General features: G+C 41.7%; 1 protein-coding gene across 2 annotated transcripts in view; it reads left to right on the forward strand.

Moving 5' to 3' along the window:
- The first annotated feature begins 9,170 nt into the window (after positions 1–9,170).
- homer1b (homer scaffold protein 1b) overlaps positions 9,171–20,430 on the forward strand; it is an 86,726-nt gene continuing 75,466 nt past the window's right edge. The window contains exon 1 of one of the 2 annotated variants that reach the window (XM_034170195.1): positions 9,171–9,271. In XM_034170195.1, coding sequence (XP_034026086.1) covers positions 9,267–9,271 — 5 coding nt within the window. In that variant the 5' untranslated portion in view covers positions 9,171–9,266. The remainder of the gene's footprint in view (positions 9,272–20,430) is intronic. The other variant, XM_034170194.1, reaches the window with a different exon arrangement.

Genomic DNA, 20,430 nt, shown 5'->3' on the forward strand with positions numbered 1-20,430 from the left:
TTGGTTTCTGGAAGAGCCAGATTTCAGGCAGATCTGTTCTTGTATCTCTTTCCTTATTCTTTTAGTGCTTCTGTAGGTTTGCAAAACCAAGATTTATGACATCACAAGGAACTTCGGGCTCACCCAAGTTCCTTTTGGTGAAAATATGTTTTACTCTTTGAATGAATCATGCAGTTCCCACAATCATACATTTTCTTGAGGAAATAGTCAGTGCTTAGTGATTAGAGAAAGGACAGATTATTATTATTATTGTTGTTGTTGTTATTATTATTATTATTATTAAGTAACAAAGGTCATACATAGAGCCTGTTAAAGGGAAGATCCGACGTTCTTCTGTTTTAAATGGGTTGATGTCCATTTGGGGGCGCTGTTTTACCAAAGTAGGAATACATTAAAATTAAACAGGAAACCTAAAAATATTTCTTAATGGATATAATAATAATAACAGTAATAATAATATTGATGGATTGACTGATTGATACTGATTGCTGGAATAATCAGCAATCCTGCTCATAGGGTCAGATAGAATTCAGGATTAGATAGAAAAGATAAAAAAACAAAGTTTTAATCAAGTCTCCCTTAACCTAATGCCTATTTAATTTAATGAATGAATTGAAATTTATGTTGTTTTTACATAACCAAAATACAAACATGCATAGACAGATCTAAAAGAAAAACTCATGTCATTGCTATAATAATAATAATAATAATAATAATAATAATAATAATAATAATTCTATATATAAAGAGCCTAACATGTCTGTTTGTCTCCCCGTGTGTGTGTGTGTGTGTGTGTGTGTGTGTGTGTGTGTGTGTGTGTGTGTGTGTGTGTGTGTGTGTGTGTGTGTGTGTGTAGTGGTGGTGGTGGGGGTGGGGGTGGGGAGTCCGCAGCCCATACATGGTTAAAGACGTGAAGCATGGGTATGGCCGTGTATGACCTGGCAGGACAAATGAAACTTGAACACTGACGAGTTTCGGGTTGTTAAACCCTGGAACTTTTGGATCTATCCTGGAGCAAAAAGATTGTTATTATTACAAAAGAACAATTTATTGGATTTCATGTGGTTCCCCAATGGACAAAGCTCCTGCAGGAGCTCCATCCAAAAAAGGACCACAAACACAGATTACAGAAATATTTTAGACAGTTGGAGACAATGGGTGGACCCAGATTTTCTGTTGGCTAGTAGTAATTGAGAGGCATGTGTGTGATTAAAAAGATTATGTCATGTTTAAGCCGTGTGCTAACTTGGTCAAAACTGGAAAGACGTAAAGACAAGGCCTTGGGTTGGCGACTGATTGGTGAACCACCGCCTGCTGTTACGTCTTTTCACATGATAATGAAGTGGTAAATTAACTGCATGTATATAGCACTTTTTCATCTGCATCAGAAGCTCAAAGCACTTTACAATTATGCCTTACATTCACCCAGACGCACTCATGGTGCTGCCATGCACGGCGCTCAGTACACACTGGGAGCAACTGGGGGGAGCAACTGGAGCCTATCCTTGGGGCTTGAGGTGGGGTACACCCTGGACAGGACGCCAGTCTATCACAGGGTCACATAGACAAACAAAACATATTCACACATGCACATGTGATGGAAGCAAGCTGGAGTGCTGTTCATATATGGTCAGAAAACCTCACTGCCCAACGTCAAAAGACACTCTGGTGACAGGCGGTAGGGCCCACGTGGTTAGAGTGCCTGCCTCTTGGGGAGTTTACACCCCAAGAAGGGAAACCCAACACAGAGGTTCATCATGCACACCTACAGTCAATTTAAAGTTTCCAATTCACCTAACCTGCACGTCTTTTAGATGTGGGAGGAAGCTGGAGCACCTGGAGCAAACCCACGCGAACACAGGGAGAACAGATGGGAAGTGATCCTGTGACCTTTTTGCTGTGAGGAAACAGTTCTAAGACCCTGTGCTGCCACAGTGTAAACATACCAACTAAAAACAAACAAACAAAAAAGCATGAACACATGAGCTGTCACTCAAAGCAGACTCATAATGTGGTAGGAAAATTGGGATTTGTAGCAAAGTGAGGCCAATGATGATGTCTGAAAGACAATGAATACAAATTACATTGCATCACTGACTTTTGATTTAAGATGTTATCATTTCTTCAATTTACTTTAGCAGAATACTAAGCAACAGTATGTTCAAAGATGATAACAATAACCATTGTTTGCCCCCCAAAATGATAGCACTTATGACCAGTATTTACAGTCTTTTTCAAACAAATCCTTTTCTGACTTATATAATATAGTCACTGGATCTGTATGTTTTTTTTTAATCTTTTGCATTATGCATTCTAACCAAGGGGCTTTTCTACTAGTCCTAATAATCATTCATTTATTTCCTATACCTGCTTACTCCAATCAAGGTTCATGGGATGCTATCCCAGCAGTCTTAGGGTGAAACTGGTGGTTGGCTCTCAGTGCGGTTCCGGAGCACAGCGGTGTTTTTCTGTATCTGTTAGCTGTTTAATCTGCGCAGTTAGATTGATCTAGTTATCTAGATTATGATTTGTTTCCCAGTGTAATCTTTACGTGCCTTAACTAAAGCACTCCTTCTGCTGAATCACCTCTAAATTATTTACACATTATACACTTTGTGTGTTTTTAGGAATCCGCTAGCTTAGCGCAGCTACTAGCTCTTAGCAGATTTAGCATGGCGGCTTCTCCTGTCTCTCCCGCACTTTTCTGCTCTGGGTGTGAAATGTTTAGTTATTCCTCGGCCTCCTTTAGCAGTAATGGTACTTGTAATAAGTGTAGCTTATTCGTAGCTTTGGAGGCCAGGCTGGGCGAATTGGAGACTCGGCTCCGCACCGTGGAAAATTCTACAGCTAGCCAGGCCTCTGTAGTCGGTGCGGACCAAGGTAGCTTAGCCGCCGTTAGTTACCCCCCTGGCAGATCCCGAGCAGCCGGGAAAGCAGGCCGACTGGGTGACTGTGAGGAGGAAGCGTAGTTCTAAACAGAAGCCCCGTGTACACCGCCAACCCGTTCACATTTCTAACCGTTTTTCCCCACTCGGCGACACACCCGCCGAGGATCAAACTCTGGTTATTGGCGACTCTGTTTTGAGAAATGTGAAGTTAGCGACACCAGCAACCATAGTCAATTGTCTTCCGGGGGCCAGAGCAGGCGACATTGAAGGAAATTTGAAACTGCTGGCTAAGGCTAAGCGTAAATTTGGTAAGATTGTAATTCACGTCGGCAGTAATGACACCCGGTTACGCCAATCGGAGGTCACTAAAAGTAACATTGAATCGGTGTGTAACTTTGCAAAAACAATGTCGGACTCTAGTTTTCTCTGGGCCCCTCCCCAATCGGACCGGGAGTGACATGTTTAGCCGCATGTTCTCCTTGAATTGCTGGCTGTCTGAGTTGTGTCCAAAAAATGGGGTGGGCTTCATAGGTAATTGGCAAAGCTTCTGGGGAAAACCTGGTCTTGTTAGAAGAGACGGCATCCATCCCACTTTGGATGGAGCAGCTCTCATTTCTAGAAATCTGGCCAATTTTCTTAAATCCTCCAAACCGTGACTATCCAGGGTTGGGACCAGGAAGCAGAGTTGTAGTCTTACACACCTCTCTGCAGCTTCTCTCCCCCTGCCATCCCCTCATTACCCCATCCCCGTAGAGACGGTGCCTGCTCCCAGACCACCAATAACCAGCAAAAATCTTTAAGCATAAAAATTCAAAAAGAAAAAATAATATAGCACCTTCAACTGTACCACAGACTAAAACAGTTAAATGTGGTCTATTAAACATTAGGTCTCTCTCTTCTAAGTCCCTGTTGGTAAATGATATAATAATTGATCAACATATTGATTTATTCTGCCTAACAGAAACCTGGTTACAGCAGGATGAATATGTTAGTTTAAATGAGTCAACACCCCCGAGTCACACTAACTGTCAGAATGCTCGTAGCACGGGCCGGGGTGGAGGATTAGCAGCAATCTTCCATTCCAGCTTATTAATTAATCAAAAACCCAGACAGAGCTTTAATTCATTTGAAAGCTTGACTCTTAGTCTTGTCCATCCAAATTGGAAGTCCCAAAAACCAGTTTTATTTGTTATTATCTATCGTCCACCTGGTCGTTACTGTGAGTTTCTCTGTGAATTTTCAGACCTTTTGTCTGACTTAGTGCTTAGATAAGATAATTATAGTGGGCGATTTTAACATCCACACAGATGCTGAGAATGACAGCCTCAACACTGCATTTAATCTATTATTAGACTCTATTGGCTTTGCTCAAAAAGTAAATGAGTCCACCCACCACTTTAATCATATCTTAGATCTTGTTCTGACTTATGGTATGGAAATAGAAGACTTAACAGTATTCCCTGAAAACTCCCTGCTGTCTGATCATTTCTTAATAACATTTACATTTACTCTGATGGACTACCCAGCAGTGGGGAATAAGTTTCATTACACTAGAAGTCTTTCAGAAAGCGCTGTAACTAGGTTTAAGGATATGATTCCTTCTTTATGTTCTCTAATGCCATATACCAACACAGTGCAGAGTAGCTACCTAAACTCTGTAAGTGAGATAGAGTATCTCGTCAATAGTTTTACATCCTCATTGAAGACAGCTTTGGATGCTGTAGCTCCTCTGAAAAAGAGAGCTTTAAATCAGAAGTGCCTGACTCTGTGGTATAACTCACAAACTCGTAGCTTAAAGCAGATAACCCGTAAGTTGGAGAGGAAATGGCGTCTCACTAATTTAGAAGATCTTCACTTAGCCTGGAAAAAGAGTCTGTTGCTCTATAAAAAAGCCCTCCGTAAAGCTAGGACATCTTTCTACTCATCACTAATTGAAGAAAATAAGAACAACCCCAGGTTTCTTTTCAGCACTTTAGCCAGGCTGACAAAGAGTCAGAGCTCTATTGAGCTGAGTATTCCATTAACTTTAACTAGTAATGACTTCATGACTTTCTTTGCTAACAAAATTTTAACTATTAGAGAAAAAATTACTCAGAACCATCCCAAAGACGTATCGTTATCTTTGGCTGCTTTCAGTGATGCCGGTATTTGGTTAGACTCATTCTCTCCGATTGTTCTGTCTGAGTTATTTTCATTAGTTACTTCATCCAAACCATCAACATGTTTATTAGACCCCATTCCTACCAGGCTGCTCAAGGAAGCCCTACCATTATTTAATGCTTCGATCTTAAATATGATCAATCTATCTTTGTTAGTTGGCTATGTACCACAGGCTTTTAAGGTGGCAGTAATTAAACCATTACTTAAAAAGCCATCACTTGACCCAGCTATCTTAGCTAATTATAGACCAATCTCCAACCTTCCTTTTCTCTCAAAAATTCTTGAAAGGGTAGTTGTAAAACAGCTAACTGATCATCTGCAGAGGAATGGTCTATTTGAAGAGTTTCAGTCAGGTTTTAGAATTCATCATAGTACAGAAACAGCATTAGTGAAGGTTACAAATGATCTTCTTATGGCCTCGGACAGTGGACTCATCTCTGTGCTTGTTCTGTTAGACCTCAGTGCTGCTTTTGATACTGTTGACCATAAAATTTTATTACAGAGATTAGAGCATGCCATAGGTATTAAAGGCACTGCGCTGCGGTGGTTTGAATCATATTTGTCTAATAGATTACAATTTGTTCATGTACATGGGGAATCTTCTTCACAGACTAGGGTTAATTATGGAGTTCCACAAGGTTCTGTGCTAGGACCAATTTTATTCACTTTATACATGCTTCCCTTAGGTAGTATTATTAGACGGTATTGCTTAAATTTTCATTGTTACGCAGGTGATACCCAGCTTTATCTATCCATGAAGCCAGAGGACACACACCAATTAGCTAAACTGCAGGATTGTCTTACAGACATAAAGACATGGATGACCTCTAATTTCCTGCTTTTAAACTCAGATAAAACTGAAGTTATTGTACTTGGCCCCACAAATCTTAGAAACATGGTGTCTAACCAGATCCTTACTCTGGATGGCATTGCCCTGGCCTCTAGTAATACTGTGAGAAATCTTGGAGTCATTTTTGATCAGGATATGTCATTCAAAGCGCATATTAAACAAATATGTAGGACTGCTTTTTTGCATTTACGCAATATCTCTAAAATCAGAAAGGTCTTGTCTCAGAGTGATGCTGAAAAACTAATTCATGCATTTATTTCCTCTAGGCTGGACTATTGTAATTCATTATTATCAGGTTGTCCTAAAAGTTCCCTAAAAAGCCTTCAGTTAATTCAAAATGCTGCAGCTAGAGTACTGACGGGGACTAGAAGGAGAGAGCATATCTCACCCATATTGGCCTCTCTTCATTGGCTTCCTGTTAATTCTAGAATAGAATTTAAAATTCTTCTTCTTACTTATAAGGTTTTGAATAATCAGGTCCCATCTTATCTTAGGGACCTCGTAGTACCATATCACCCCAATAGAGCGCTTCGCTCTCAGACTGCAGGCTTACTTGTAGTTCCTAGGGTTTGTAAGAGTAGAATGGGAGGCAGAGCCTTCAGCTTTCAGGCTCCTCTCCTGTGGAACCAGCTCCCAATTCAGATCAGGGAGACAGACACCCTCTCTACTTTTAAGATTAGGCTTAAAACTTTCCTTTTTGCTAAAGCTTATAGTTAGGGCTGGATCGGGTGACCCTGAACCATCCCTTAGTTATGCTGCTATAGACGTAGACTGCTGGGGGGTTCCCATGATGCACTGTTTCTTTCTCTTTTTGCTCTGTATGCACCACTCTGCATTTAATCATTAGTGATCGATCTCTGCTCCCCTCCACAGCATGTCTTTTTCCTGGTTCTCTCCCTCAGCCCCAACCAGTCCAGCAGAAGACTGCCCCTCCCTGAGCCTGGTTCTGCTGGAGGTTTCTTCCTGTTAAAAGGGAGTTTTTCCTTCCCACTGTAGCCAAGTGCTTGCTCACAGGGGGTCGTTTTGACCGTTGGGGTTTTACATAATTATTGTATGGCCTTGCCTTACAATATAAAGCGCCTTGGGGCAACTGTTTGTTGTGATTTGGCGCTATATAAAAAAAAATTGATTGATTGATTGATTGAGAGGTAGGGTGCACCCTGGACAGGAGACCAGTCTGTTGCAGAGCCACATACAGACAGACAGAGTCATTCACACTTGCATACACACCTATGGTCAATTTAAAGTTTCCAGTTCACCTAGCTGGCATGTCTTTGGAAGTGGGAGGAAGCCAGAGCACCTGGAGGAACCCACAGGAACACGAGCAGAACATGCAAACTCCACACAGAAAGGACCAGGCCACCTTCTTGCCGTGAGGCAACAGTGCTAACCACTACACCACTGTGCCGCCCCGTAATAATAATAATAATAATAAGAATAATAATAATAATAAGAAGAAGAATAATAAGAAGAATACATTTTGAATGAATTAATTTTTATTTATTTCGCAAACAGAACAACAACACAGACAATAACAAAACTTATCAAAAGAACAATGTACAATGAACCTGTGTGGCTGAAAGGGTGAAGACAGAAGCAAAGCTTGTAAAAAATAATGTATACATATATATAAATATATATACTCATAACAACAATACAAAAGAAATGTGCATAAACAATGCAACTCAATCAATGCACCAGAATTTCAAAACACAACCAAACGAGCAACAGTGCACAAACCCAAGCACAACAACAAGAATGGTAAACCTAATTCTTCAAGCTATAACGGGTAAGTACATTATTTTTGTAAAACCTTTTAAAGACAACTAAGGTACCAAGTAACTTAATATTATCAGGACAATTATTCCAAATATTAACACCTTTAACGGAAGCACAATGACTTTTTAGAGTAGTTCGGAACTTTATTTTCTCAAACAGTGTCCCTCTCAAATTGTAGCTGGAGTCCCTCATTTTAAAGAGATCCTGGACATGTTGAGGCAAAAGTTTATTTTTGACTTTATACATAATTTGTATTGTGATGTAATCACTCACTCTCATCTTCAACCGCATAGTCCAATTAAGGGTTGCAGGGGGCTGGAGCCTATCCCAGCAGTCATAGAGCGTGAGGTGGGGTACACCCAGGACAGGACGCTAGTCTGTCGCAGAGCCACAAACAGACAAACAAACACATACACACCCACAGACACACCTATGGACAATTTAATGATTCCAATCCACCTAACCCGCATGTCTTTGGATGTGGGAGGAAACCGGAGCACCCGGAGGAAACCCACGCACACATGGGGAGAACATGCAAACTCCACACAGAAAGGTCACCGGCGGGAATTGAACCCATGACCTTCTCGCTGTGAGGCAACAGTGCTAACCACTATGCCACTGTGCCGCCCCTTGATGTAATCAACAAGTCCCAATGTGTAAAAAGCAAGTAAAGGATTTGTTGGCTCATGATATAGCTTATTAGTGATAATTCTTAATAATAATAATAACAATAAGAAGAAGAAGAAGAAAAAGAAGAAGAAGAAGAAGTAAAGATGTGCGCCCCCCCCCACACACACACACGCACACACGCATGCACACATACGCACACGGGTGCTTGTTTTGAGATCTGGCAACACAAAAGCGGAGGCATCAGCCAGATGTGGAAGGGTTTGGGCGTGAGGAAAGGGGGCGCGCACATGCATCATAGAAACTGCTGGATTATTTTAATATTTCCAAGAAAATCAGGAAATGGCCACATGAACACACATAAAGTTACAAAAGGAAAAAAAAAGTCACCAGTTTTTTGTTTTTTTTTTAAATAGATGCAGTGAGTAGAATAGCCGTGAGAGAGTGGGGGTGTAGCCAGAGAGAGAGAGAGAGAGAGAGAGAGAGAGAGAGAGAGAGAGAGAGAGAGAGAGAGAGAGAGAGAGAGAGAGAGAGAGAGAGAGATGCTGTGCGTTAAATGACGGTAGTCTTTTCCAGCTGAGGCAGCAGGACCTCTCCGCCCTTCAGCCGTTGGATTTACCGTTTTAAACCTCTCCAGCCGGTCCGTCTCCAGACGCGCGCAGCGCACACACACGCGTCAGCCCGACGCCAGCGCCGTGCCATGTGCGCTGCGACATGTATGCGTGATTCCGTGCGGGGGTGACAGTTGAAGAGGATGGAGCAGCTGACATCGAATTTCCACAGACACACCGACGGTGAAGCGCAGATGGCCACCGAGTAGAGAGAAGACCTTCATACGCAGACACCCAGCCGGCACAGTCCCACTTTAATCCCTTTACCCCCTCTTTTCTTGCTCGCATTTTTTTTCTTCTAAATTGCCAAACGAAAAGCCTCGGTGATCAGGTGTCATCTCGACCACAACAATGGGGTAAGTGTGATTATTAACCCGCAGGACGCCTCGCTGCTTTTCCCTCCTTTCTGCACGCACACATTTGTGACAGAGCTGATCTTCTGGAGGCCTGATGATGATGCACGCACGCACACACACACACACACACTCACACACTGAAGCAGAAAATGAAGCTATTTATTTATTACTTTTCTGTGCAAACTGTCAGGCTGTTGATTAACACATTTGTGCACATCTGCAGAATTTCGCCGTTTAACAAAAGTTTTATGGGATCAAAACAGGTTGCTGGTTCTCAAAGGAGTAGCTTGTTTTTTGCGGTTGTGCAAAATGAACTAAAACTTTAAGCCCTGTTATTGCACAAAACTAAAGCCGTAAGAAAATAACAGTGGAATCGTTTTCTCAGTCTGCAACATTTACGTCCAATCAACATTATGTAAGTCTGCATTCCAGTTCGACTTCAAACAAGGGCTAAGGGCAACTCTGACCTGCTCCATCAGAATTAGTCAGTAAATTAATGATTTATGTCCATTCTTGGTCCTGAGGTTTGAAATGCCAGAGAGCAGTATGACTTGCATTTGCCTTTGCAGGCCAGGAGGGACTGCAGTCCTACAGATGCTTTAGAGAGAAGTACATATAAAGGATACCAAGTGGACTTTATTCATCTCTGACTAACTGCAACTGACAGTGTCACCTTGAAAGTTGGGTGTTTAAAGGGGGTCTTGTAAAATCAGTTTGGAATCTACCTTTAAATCTGGTTGGTATTTCCCCCTCAAAGTCCCACACTTCAACAAGCGTGCACATAGGAGATACTTTGCAGTAAGCAACATTTAGGCCTCAAACAGCTCGTTTTAGACTTCTGTGACATATGTCACTCTTGGAGACGTACCAGCTGAGACAGTTTGTACTCGGTGCAACACATCTATCATACACACACTACAACACACATCAGGAGATTGTGTGTGGCAGGTGCCTTCTCATTGGCTGGAAGTTTAGTTTTGGTAAGGGGGAGGGTCGGTCACAAAAAATGTGCTACGGAAATCTTGATGTGACTTGAATTTGTCTGAAGGTTTTGACATTAGCCCTTAAAATCTCATTGTGTTTCTAGTTAGACATTTCCGTTACTATGTTTGTGTTAATAGTTGGCACATCTTTACTTTTTGGGTGTTTGTGTCCTTCTGGTTTTGCAATTGCTTGGTATAAATGTCATGAACTTGGCCACTCGCTCGTAGTCAATAAGTTATACTCTTGACAAGTGGTCTCAGTCAGACGTTACATGGACTTTATACTTGTGGAGTTGGTGGGTTAAAGTCTGTCGAATGTGGAACTGATTCAGATGTGCATTCTGGCATAGAGTGCCTGGACAAGTCTAGGAGGTTGTTGACTTCATTATAACAATGCATGTGTAAAAGAGGCTTTCTTGACACCTGGATGGTTTTTGTTTTTTATTATTATTGCCTGAGTAACTGTTGAGTATTGAACAGTTTGTGTTAGTTTTTGAAACACTTTGACCTAAACTTTAAAAGAAACTTTAAAGAAATGGTAAGTGGATCTGACTTCTTTGAGAGACCATGATAATAATCAGATGTGCACAGTGCACCCCCCAACTCCCCACAGTAAAATATTCTCAGCCGTCCAACTCTGTTGGAGGCACTTTAATGAAAAGTTGTACAATGTTAGAAACAGACTGTTATAGGAAAAAGAAAGTCTCTTATTTTTTTTTGTCTCCATGGTGACTTGACCTACTGGATCAGTGAAACGTGTCTCACACACAATGCTGTTCCTTTTATATATATATATATATATATATATATATATATATATATATATATATATATATATATATATATATATATATATATATATATATATATATATATATATATATGTATGTTCTCCACTCAGATTGCAATAGCCAATCACAGATTAGCCTTTCTGTCCATCATTTACCTGTATTTTGGCATGCTTGGCGCCAGAAAGTTATGTTGGATCCAAAAAGGCTAGGACCAAAAGTTATATTGGATCGGTTCCCACTGACCAATAGCGTTAGAGCTTACTGCCAACAGCTAGCCAATCAGAGCGCGGCATACGAAGGTCAGGAACTAGCTGACAGATGCTGGTTGAAAAAATGGCAACAAACATGTCAACAACAGCAGAAAATCGTCTGCCAGCGAGGATTGCTGAGTTCACAGAGGAGGAACTGGTGGAAATATTGAACTCCAAGGATGCCAAAAACACTAAGAAGGTAGACAAGCACGCTACTGACGTTTTAGAAGCATTCATATGCTGTTCACAACAAAATAAATTGATCTACTTTACTTGACTCTTTGTTGTTTGCTTAATTTGGGAGGGGGGTGGAGAACATAACAACTGATGGATGGTAAGGATATATAAGTTATATTGGACCAATATAACTTTTCTTCATCGAATATTTCTCTATGTTGGACTCCTTACCATCCATTATTTGTATTATATACACACACAATGCTGTTCCTTATATATATATATATATATATATATATATATACTTTTAAGATTAGGCTTAAAACTTTCCTTTTTGCTAAAGCTTATGGTTAGGGCTGGATCAGGTGACCCTGAACCATCCCTTAGTTATGCTGCTATAGACGTAGACTGCTGGGGGGTTCCCATGATGCACTGTTTCTTTCTCTTTTTGCTCTGTATGCACCACTCTGCATTTAATCATTAGTGATCGATCTCTGCTCCCCTCCACAGCATGTCTTTTTCCTGGTTCTCTCCCTCAGCCCCAACCAGTCCCAGCAGAAGACTGCCCCTCCCTGAGCCTGGTTCTGCTGGAGGTTTCTTCCTGTTAAAAGGGAGTTTTTCCTTCCCACTGTAGCCAAGTGCTTGCTCACAGGGGGTCGTTTTGACCGTTGGGGTTTTACATAATTATTGTATGGCCTTGCCTTACAATATAAAGCGCCTTGGGGCAACTGTTTGTTGTGATTTGGCGCTATATAAAAAAATTGATTGATTGATTGATATATATATATATATATATATATATATATACACACATAGATAGATAGATAGATAGATAGAAAAGGAACAGCATTGTGTGTGAGACACGTGTCACGGATCCTGTAGGTCAAGTCACCATGGAGACAAAACAAATAAGAGACTTTCTTTTTCCTATATATATATATATATACTAGGGCTGGGTAACGTTAACGCGCTAACGTTGCGTTAATTGTTGAGGTCATTATCGCCAACAATTTTGTTCCTCCACTTAACGCTGCGGTTTTTTTTTAGCCTTTTATGACTGTTGCTCGTTGCCTTTTATTTTGAAAGCGTCAGTCGGGGGCGAGCTTATGCTGCTGCTTCCTGCTGATAGCTGAGTTCACACAGAAAACGACACGAGGATCGAGAAAAGTACAGGCTATGCAATGCACAACAAAACAAAATGCAGAAAGACGCCGAACTTTTGAATGGACATTTTCGGTACAAAGTTCTACAGGATCAGGCCCGGATCCAGACCGGTTTGGACCGATGCAGCTGCATCGGTCAAATTTTTTTTTACGCATCATTCGTCATCGGTAAAAAAAAAAATCTTGAATAATCTCGAATAGCCGAACGTGTCCCCGCGGTGAACACAGCTTTTCGGTGGTTTTCATGTCAACCTATAGTCCGTAAATTATACGGATTTTTCCGAGTTTCAGAGTCATACGGACGTACAAATAAAGTCGGATATTAAGGGTTTGGTCTGTAATAAACTATTTCTGCAGCGCGGCTCCACTTTGAAACCATGAACCATTGAAGGCATGCTTCGATCCAGTAGCTCGTTGGTTCTTTGATTCACTGCTCTTCAGAAACGGAAAGCCGCTTCTTAACTCCTCGCAAAGCCATTAAAATATCGTCAGGCACTTTTGTGTGGATTAAAGTCACTAACTGGGACTCTTGTCTTGTTGCTGTCAAGAAATGAGAATCGTCCTCCGTTCCGTTCACACAGCTCGAAACGCTGCGCGGCTGAGACAGAGTCCGGTCGGAATTAATAACTTCAAAATGAATCGCCACTTTAAATAAAATGACACCTCTTTCCAAATGTAATACAGACAAGAAACTACAATCGACTAAAACTTTTTTTTCCTCCCAAAATGAAACGTGCTGTGTTTTCTTTTCAAATTACATCCTGAAGTGAAGCACAGTAGCTGTAAACTCAGCTCAGATATATGGAAACACATTCATGCCAATGTCTAAAAGGAAATGCTTTTGACAAAAACTACAGATTTTGTTTATTCCTATTTATGTCCAGAGATCAAGGATTCACCAAGTAGAGTTCATTATGTACAAAGTTGATCCAGTGACCAAATTCATATTTATTTACTTTAAGACTCAATAAAATGTTACATTTCAATTCAAGTTAATCGGCTTATAAAGTGCCAAATCACAACAAAATCTAAATATACTAAAACAAATACATCACAATTGTACACATATCAAATTGTGGTATGTGTACAATTGTGACGTATTTGTTTTAGTACATTTAGTCATGGACATGAATATTGTTATTTTGATATGAAACAGGATAACAAATGACCTGCCAGTGGTTTTGTATTTGATTTCATTAGTGTGTTTCAGTTGAAATTTACATTTTCAAATTTATGCAGTGTTCATTTACATTTTCAAATAAAACTGTGCTTTTAAGTGGCTTCTGAATTCATTTTTGGGTTTCACATATACCATGCGATTAATCATGATTAATCACAGAAAGTCATTGAGTTAATGCGATTAAGATTTTTTATGTTTGCCCACCCCTAATATATACAGTATCAACCCAGTCTCACGTTTTTCTTCATGCTCCTGTCACGAAATTATTCAAATTTTCATGACAGGTTTTTGTAAACTCACTATTACTAACCCTTCTCCTTCCCCCAGCCCTAACCATAACCACCCCAACCCCCTGCTTCACTTTTAATTTCATGCAGCCATCACCGAATTCATTTCTGCTCCCGTTACGAAAATGTGGTGCTTTTCGTGACAATATCACAAACCAATAGATTAATGTATATTTTGTGCTGCTGAATCACGATATGCCGTGAGATATGGTAGATACGTACATGCATATATGTACTATCTATCTATCTATCTATCTATCTATCTGTCTATCTATCTATCTATCTATCTATATACGAGGTCTATTAGAAAAGTATCTGACCTTATTATTTTTTTCAAAAACCCTTGTAGGCATGCAAGAGTTTTTTCACACCTGTCGGTTACGTCATTCACCTGTGGGAAGTCTTTGAGTGAGGAGTGGCCCACCCTCTCGTCGATTTTTTCATTGTTTAGGAATGGCTCAGAGACTGCTGCTTTGTTTGATCAAAATTTTTTCAAAACTGTAAGGCACAACTGAGTGGACACCATTCAATAAATTCAGTTGGTTTTCAGTAAAAATTTTAACGGCTGATGAGAGATTTTGGTCTGGTAGTGTCGCCGTAAGGACGGCCCACGGCGCCTGACGGCGATCTGCGTTTCGAGGCAGCAGCATCTCGCTGTTTCAAGTTGAAAACTTCCACATTTCAGGCTCTGTTGACCCAGTAAGTCATCAGAGAACAGAGAACTTTCAGAAGAAGTCGGCATGAGGAGTTTATTCGGACATTCCATTGTTAACGGACAGTTTGTAATGAAAGAACATGCGGGCAGAGTCGCATGTCGGGCCGGACTCGACTGCAGGGGGTCACGACAGGAAAAACACCTCCGTTGGAAACCTTAACGGGCAAGATGGAACATGCCTAAGCTGTTAAACAATTGGTGTAATCGCACGTCATTCAAATCCATATAGTTAAAAAAATAAATAAAAGGGTCGGTTTATTATCTAAGAGACCTCATATATATATATATATATATATATATATATATATATATATATATATATATATATATATATATATATATATATATATATGTATGTCCCTTAACCCCGAGCACATGAGCAGCACATTTCTCCCTTTTCCCCCTTGCGTTGTTCCCTAAACAGCTGTTCCCTGCAGGTTATTGTGATTAACTGCTCAGCAGGAGGTTAGCAATATGGCAAGGGCATGGTGCATTTCGAAGGCATCAGCCAAAAACACCTGCATTACCTATTTACAGTACACTGGAGTCATCCCAGGCACCCACTCTGCCGTGCTACTGTGTGGGCAGCACATCATTCAGCGGTCTCCCACTCAGCCTCAGGTCTCCGCTGGGCTCTGGTGGTCTGTGACTAAGTTGTTATGCAACTCGCTCAATGATTCAATTGATCCATAACAGAATAAACTGTATACTGTGACTGAAGAACATATAGGCACAGAGCTGTTGTCTGGCGGTAATGGCGGAGGCCGACGGAGTCATATTTCACTTCCGGCCTCATGGCTCCGCACCAAACCACTTACAGCTCAAATGGTAATGACACACAGTAAGTGTTGGACAAGAAGTGACGATGCCATCAATGTTTTCTCACCTCGAAGCCAAAGACAGAGTACTTTTCAGTCATCATGTTCGACGGGGCAAAAAAAAAACTGCACGCTCGTACTGATGGGACACAGCTCCTACTTAGAATGCAAGAACTGGCTTTCATCAGGATTGTTTAACGTTAATGCTTTGTTTTTGGTAAGGGTTATGGTTCTTTTGGCAGATTTGGGGCTGTTTTCTCTGCAAAAAGCGATGAGCAACTGCATTTTGTTATTTGTTTTTTTTTTTTGTTGTTCCTGTTTTTAAAACTTGCAGCCTGTGAAATACCGACAGAGTAATGAATTGTAAAAAGAAAAGAAAAAAAAAACTCACAAATTGACTAAAAAGCAGCCCTAAATTTTTGGGAGTAGGCACAGAAATCCTATTCTGTCCAAATCCTGTCCATATTCCAGCCCAAATTGTGGAAAACACACTAAAGGACACTATTGGTGTCTTAGTGGTTAACACTGGTGCCTCACAGCAAGAAGGTCATGGAATCGATTCCCTAACTTTCTGTGTGGAGTTTGCATGTTCTCACCTTGTCTGTGTGGGTTTCCTCCAGGCACTCCCTTTCCTCCCACAATCAAAACATGCTTATTTAGGGTGTGTTCCTTTCTCTGCCCTACCTCACAGGTGTGCCATATCAAGATGCTGATTAGACACCATGATTAGTGCACAGGTGTGCCTTAGACTGCCCACAATAAAAGGCCACTCTGAAAGGTGCAGTTTTATCACACAGCACAATGCCACAGATGTCGCAAGATTTGAGGGAGCGTGCAATTGGCATGCTGACAGCAGGAATGTCAACCAGAGCTGTTGCTCGTGTATTGAATGTTCATTTCTCTACCATAAGCCGTCTCCAAAGGCGTTTCAGAGAATTTGGCAGTACATCCAACCAGCCTTACAACCACAGACCATGTGTAACCACACCAGCCCAGGACCTCCACATCCAGCATGTTCACCTCCAAGATCGTCTGAGACCAGCCACTCGGACAGCTGCTGAAACAATCGGTTTGCATAACCAAAGAATTTCTGCACAAACTGTCAGAAACCATCTCAGGGAAGCTCATCTGCATGCTCGTCGTCCTCATCGGGGTCTCGACCTGACTCCAGTTCGTCGTCGTAACCGACTTGAGTGGGCAAATGCTCACATTCGCTGGCGTTTGGCACGTTGGAGAGGTGTTCTCTTCACAGATGAATCCCGGTTCACACTGTCCAGGGCAGATGGCAGACAGCGTGTGTGGCGTCGTGTGGGTGAGCGGTTTTCTGATGTCAGTGTTGTGGATTGAGTAGCCCATGGTGGCGGTGGGGTTATGGTATGGGCAGGCGTCTGTTATGGACGAAGAAGTGTGAGCGGACAGTAAGCGCATCGGAGACAAAACATAAAATAGTCCCAAATACTCACACATTTTTATCAAGTTCTGTTAACTTAAATAAATATTTGTGTGTTAGCTCACTGTGTGGGACCATGGTATAAGCGGATTAAACAACTCGAAGACGTGCATTATATGGTTTGAATGCACGACGCGGCGTCTAATCAAGTGGACAATACAAATATCCATCTGTTCTTCTGTAGATGACCCATGGTCACAGACATGTCACAGAGAGGTGACAGGTCAGACAGGTCACAGTCATGACATGACATGAATGGAGCAGTGCGCTCGTCTCTTCATGTCCACATCGGCTGGCACTTGTCCTGCCACTTAAGACAAATGCCGCTGTGCGCGCTTTTGCTCGCTGCAGCCATCGTCACAGTGATATATGTTTTTATTTATGTTCACGTGACTAATGGAGTGTCACCTCTGTGGCAACTGTTAATCACTAATGCAAATCAAAATATGCTTATTTAGGGTTTGCCCCTTTCTCTGCCTCTGACCAAGGTAGTGTCTCTACATCTGGAGTTGGTCCCTGGGCGCCAGACTGTAGCAGCCCACCACTCCTAATGGTTGGATTGTGTCTAACTGTAATCAGGATGGGTTAAATGCAGAGGAGGTTTCGTTGTCTGTATGTATATATGTACAATGACAATAAAGGCTCTTCTTCTTCTTCTTCTTCTGAGTTTAAGGTGATTGAGAATTGCGAGTAAAGGGTCTCCCCCTTATTGAGATATTACTCACCATGGCTGAGCCCCGTCCAAATGGAGGTGTATCCACATGAGTTTTGTGTCGTATTGCCATTTCATCCACATTTGGCTGAAAACGATACTGTTTGAAAACAGCTCCCGGGGTAAATAAATCTGAAAACGCCTCCTTGACTTTTCTGAAATGATGATGTCATAGCCCCATATCCCTAACATCAGTTGCTCATAATGGATGACATGTTGTTGTTGTTGTTGTTAACAGTGTAATTTAACATCTTTTAGTTTTTTTTTCTATTGGTGGATCCTTAATGGGATTTATTTTTGTTGTGAGCATAATGCTGAAGAAACAACAGATGGCTGTAGTGAATGTTGATTGTAAATAAATGGAGCGCTGTGATGCTGACACCCCTGTCACACCTTGACAATTTAGCCACCGTATGCTGACTGTATTAAAAACGCTGTCATATACTGGTGTACATCTAATAAATTATGGGTAAGTTTTGTATCAGTTAAGAGCACGTTGAGGCATGCAGATATACATTGAAATATGTTCATTAATGCTGTCCATTGATTGGCTGAAAGCTGCAGTCCTCATGTGAGCAGACTGTTTCAAATATTAAAACCATTCAAACGTAGAGTAAATATAAAGTCTTAAGCTTACCCGTTATTTCGTTTCAGTTGGATTCATCATCACAGCCTGACGAAAACGTATCCACATAAAGTGTCCTGATTTTGGAAAATGACATCAGAAAAGACTTTAATTCCTTGTTGTGGCTGAAACATAGTGTTTTAAAGCAAGACCCTCTTTGGTTTCTCAGCTCCCCTTGCGTTTCTCTGCCTGAACCTGAGGATGCCAGTGTTGCAGTGTTGCATCTGTCCCACCATCAAACAAAAGGGTTCTGCCAGTGGTGGAAATGCACACCAACCCATACCATGCTGTGCAGTACCAACCTGAACCACTCAGTGGAAATGGGGCTGTCAGCATAAGCTGGCTAAAACATCAAGGTGTGACAGCTATATAACTCATCAGACGTACACCAGCGTATGCCAGCATTTATAATACAGTTAGTATACACTGGCTAAATTATCAAGGTGTGACAGGGCCCTGATAAAATAATTGCTAAAAGGACTTTCAGCTTTTAAAATAAGTTTTTTTTTTCTATTTGTTGGTGGTGGTGGGACAAAGCACCGGCATCGTCTGCCTCAGGCTGAGAAACACACCCGGAGCAAACATAGAGGAAATGCTTTAGAAACACTGCATTTATTCACAAGTAATTTCCACAATAAGGAATTCAAGTATTTCCAAACATCATTTTAAAAAGCTTCTTATGTGGAGAACAATTTCCATCAGGCTGTGATGATGAATCCCGCTGAAAGGACGCAACAGGTCAGATTCAAAGATTTTATATTCACTGTCTGTGCCACTTTGTAACGTTATAGTCTTTTGCTGTTACATTGAGTATCTCCTTACACTGGCTATGCGCATGTGCCACATCTTCTTCTTCATTTTTTGTGGAAGCGTTACAGCGCTACATACAGGCCTGCCATATGTACTACAGTGTTTTCGGTTGTTTGGAGCAATTTTGTGTGGAAGTTTTTACGCCCACATGAGCTTCCGCAGGTCTGGAATTGGGTGGCACTGTGCAGTAGAAGATCCCGCAACAGTACACTACCTGCCCAAGACACCACCTTTGGTGCTTTCCTGTTGTTTCATCTTTTCCAGAAATGAGCTTCCAAACTGCTTTGTTGGGAAGGTGTCGTAACACGGACCCACAACAGGGGGCGCTAATGAACGGACAATGGATAAGGGAAGGAGTAACAATTTAATGTTGCACAAGAACACAACGTAAAATAAACAAAGGTACTGCCAATCACACACAAGAGGATTGCGGGCAGGCTCGAAGATAGGAGACCTCAGATGAACGAAGAGCCGGGACCCACACCGCTTCTACCACCAACGGCCTGAAGAACACCGAAGCCGCCAAGCCCCGAGTCCCCAGGTGGTCTCTGTCCTCCGTTGTCGGCCCTGGTACTGCTGGCAGAAAAAACAGAAGGTAGTGAGTGTGAATCCTCACACCCAGCAACCTTGATTATTGATTCTTGTGGAGGGAGAGCCTCCACCTCCAATCATACACACGTGCAGCTCCGAAAATCCAGTCAAGGAAATACCACCAGGAAAAAACAGCTGCAAAACAGATCAGGTTATTATTTGACGTATAAGTCAGCAGAGAGATTACCTTGTATCGTAGGAGGATTTCTCGGCGAGGAGGTGGAGTCGCCACCCGGCCTTTATGGTGATGGTGATGATGAGATGATGAGTGACAGCTGGTGTTGAGGATGATTGACGGCTGTCACTCCCAGTGGTTCTGGCGCCCTCTTGTGCTTGAAGCCCGCACTCCAAGCAGGGCGCCATCCGGTGGTGGTGAGCCAGCAGTACCTCCTCTTCAGCGGCCCACACAACATGCTTTCCCCCATCCCCTTATAAAATGCGTACCACCCTCCAATGGAAGACAGCACAAGACTTACTCCAGTGGAGTGAAGAAACAACAGATCTTTTCTGGAGTCAGCTTTGCAGAGTGTTTTAAAGTGACTGAAATGTCAATCACGCCACCAACCTCCAAGAAAGGGGTTATCTGCTACAAGATTATCCTTGCAC

This window comes from Thalassophryne amazonica, chromosome 5 (assembly GCF_902500255.1).
Source record: "Thalassophryne amazonica chromosome 5, fThaAma1.1, whole genome shotgun sequence".
NCBI lineage: Eukaryota > Metazoa > Chordata > Actinopteri > Batrachoidiformes > Batrachoididae > Thalassophryne > Thalassophryne amazonica.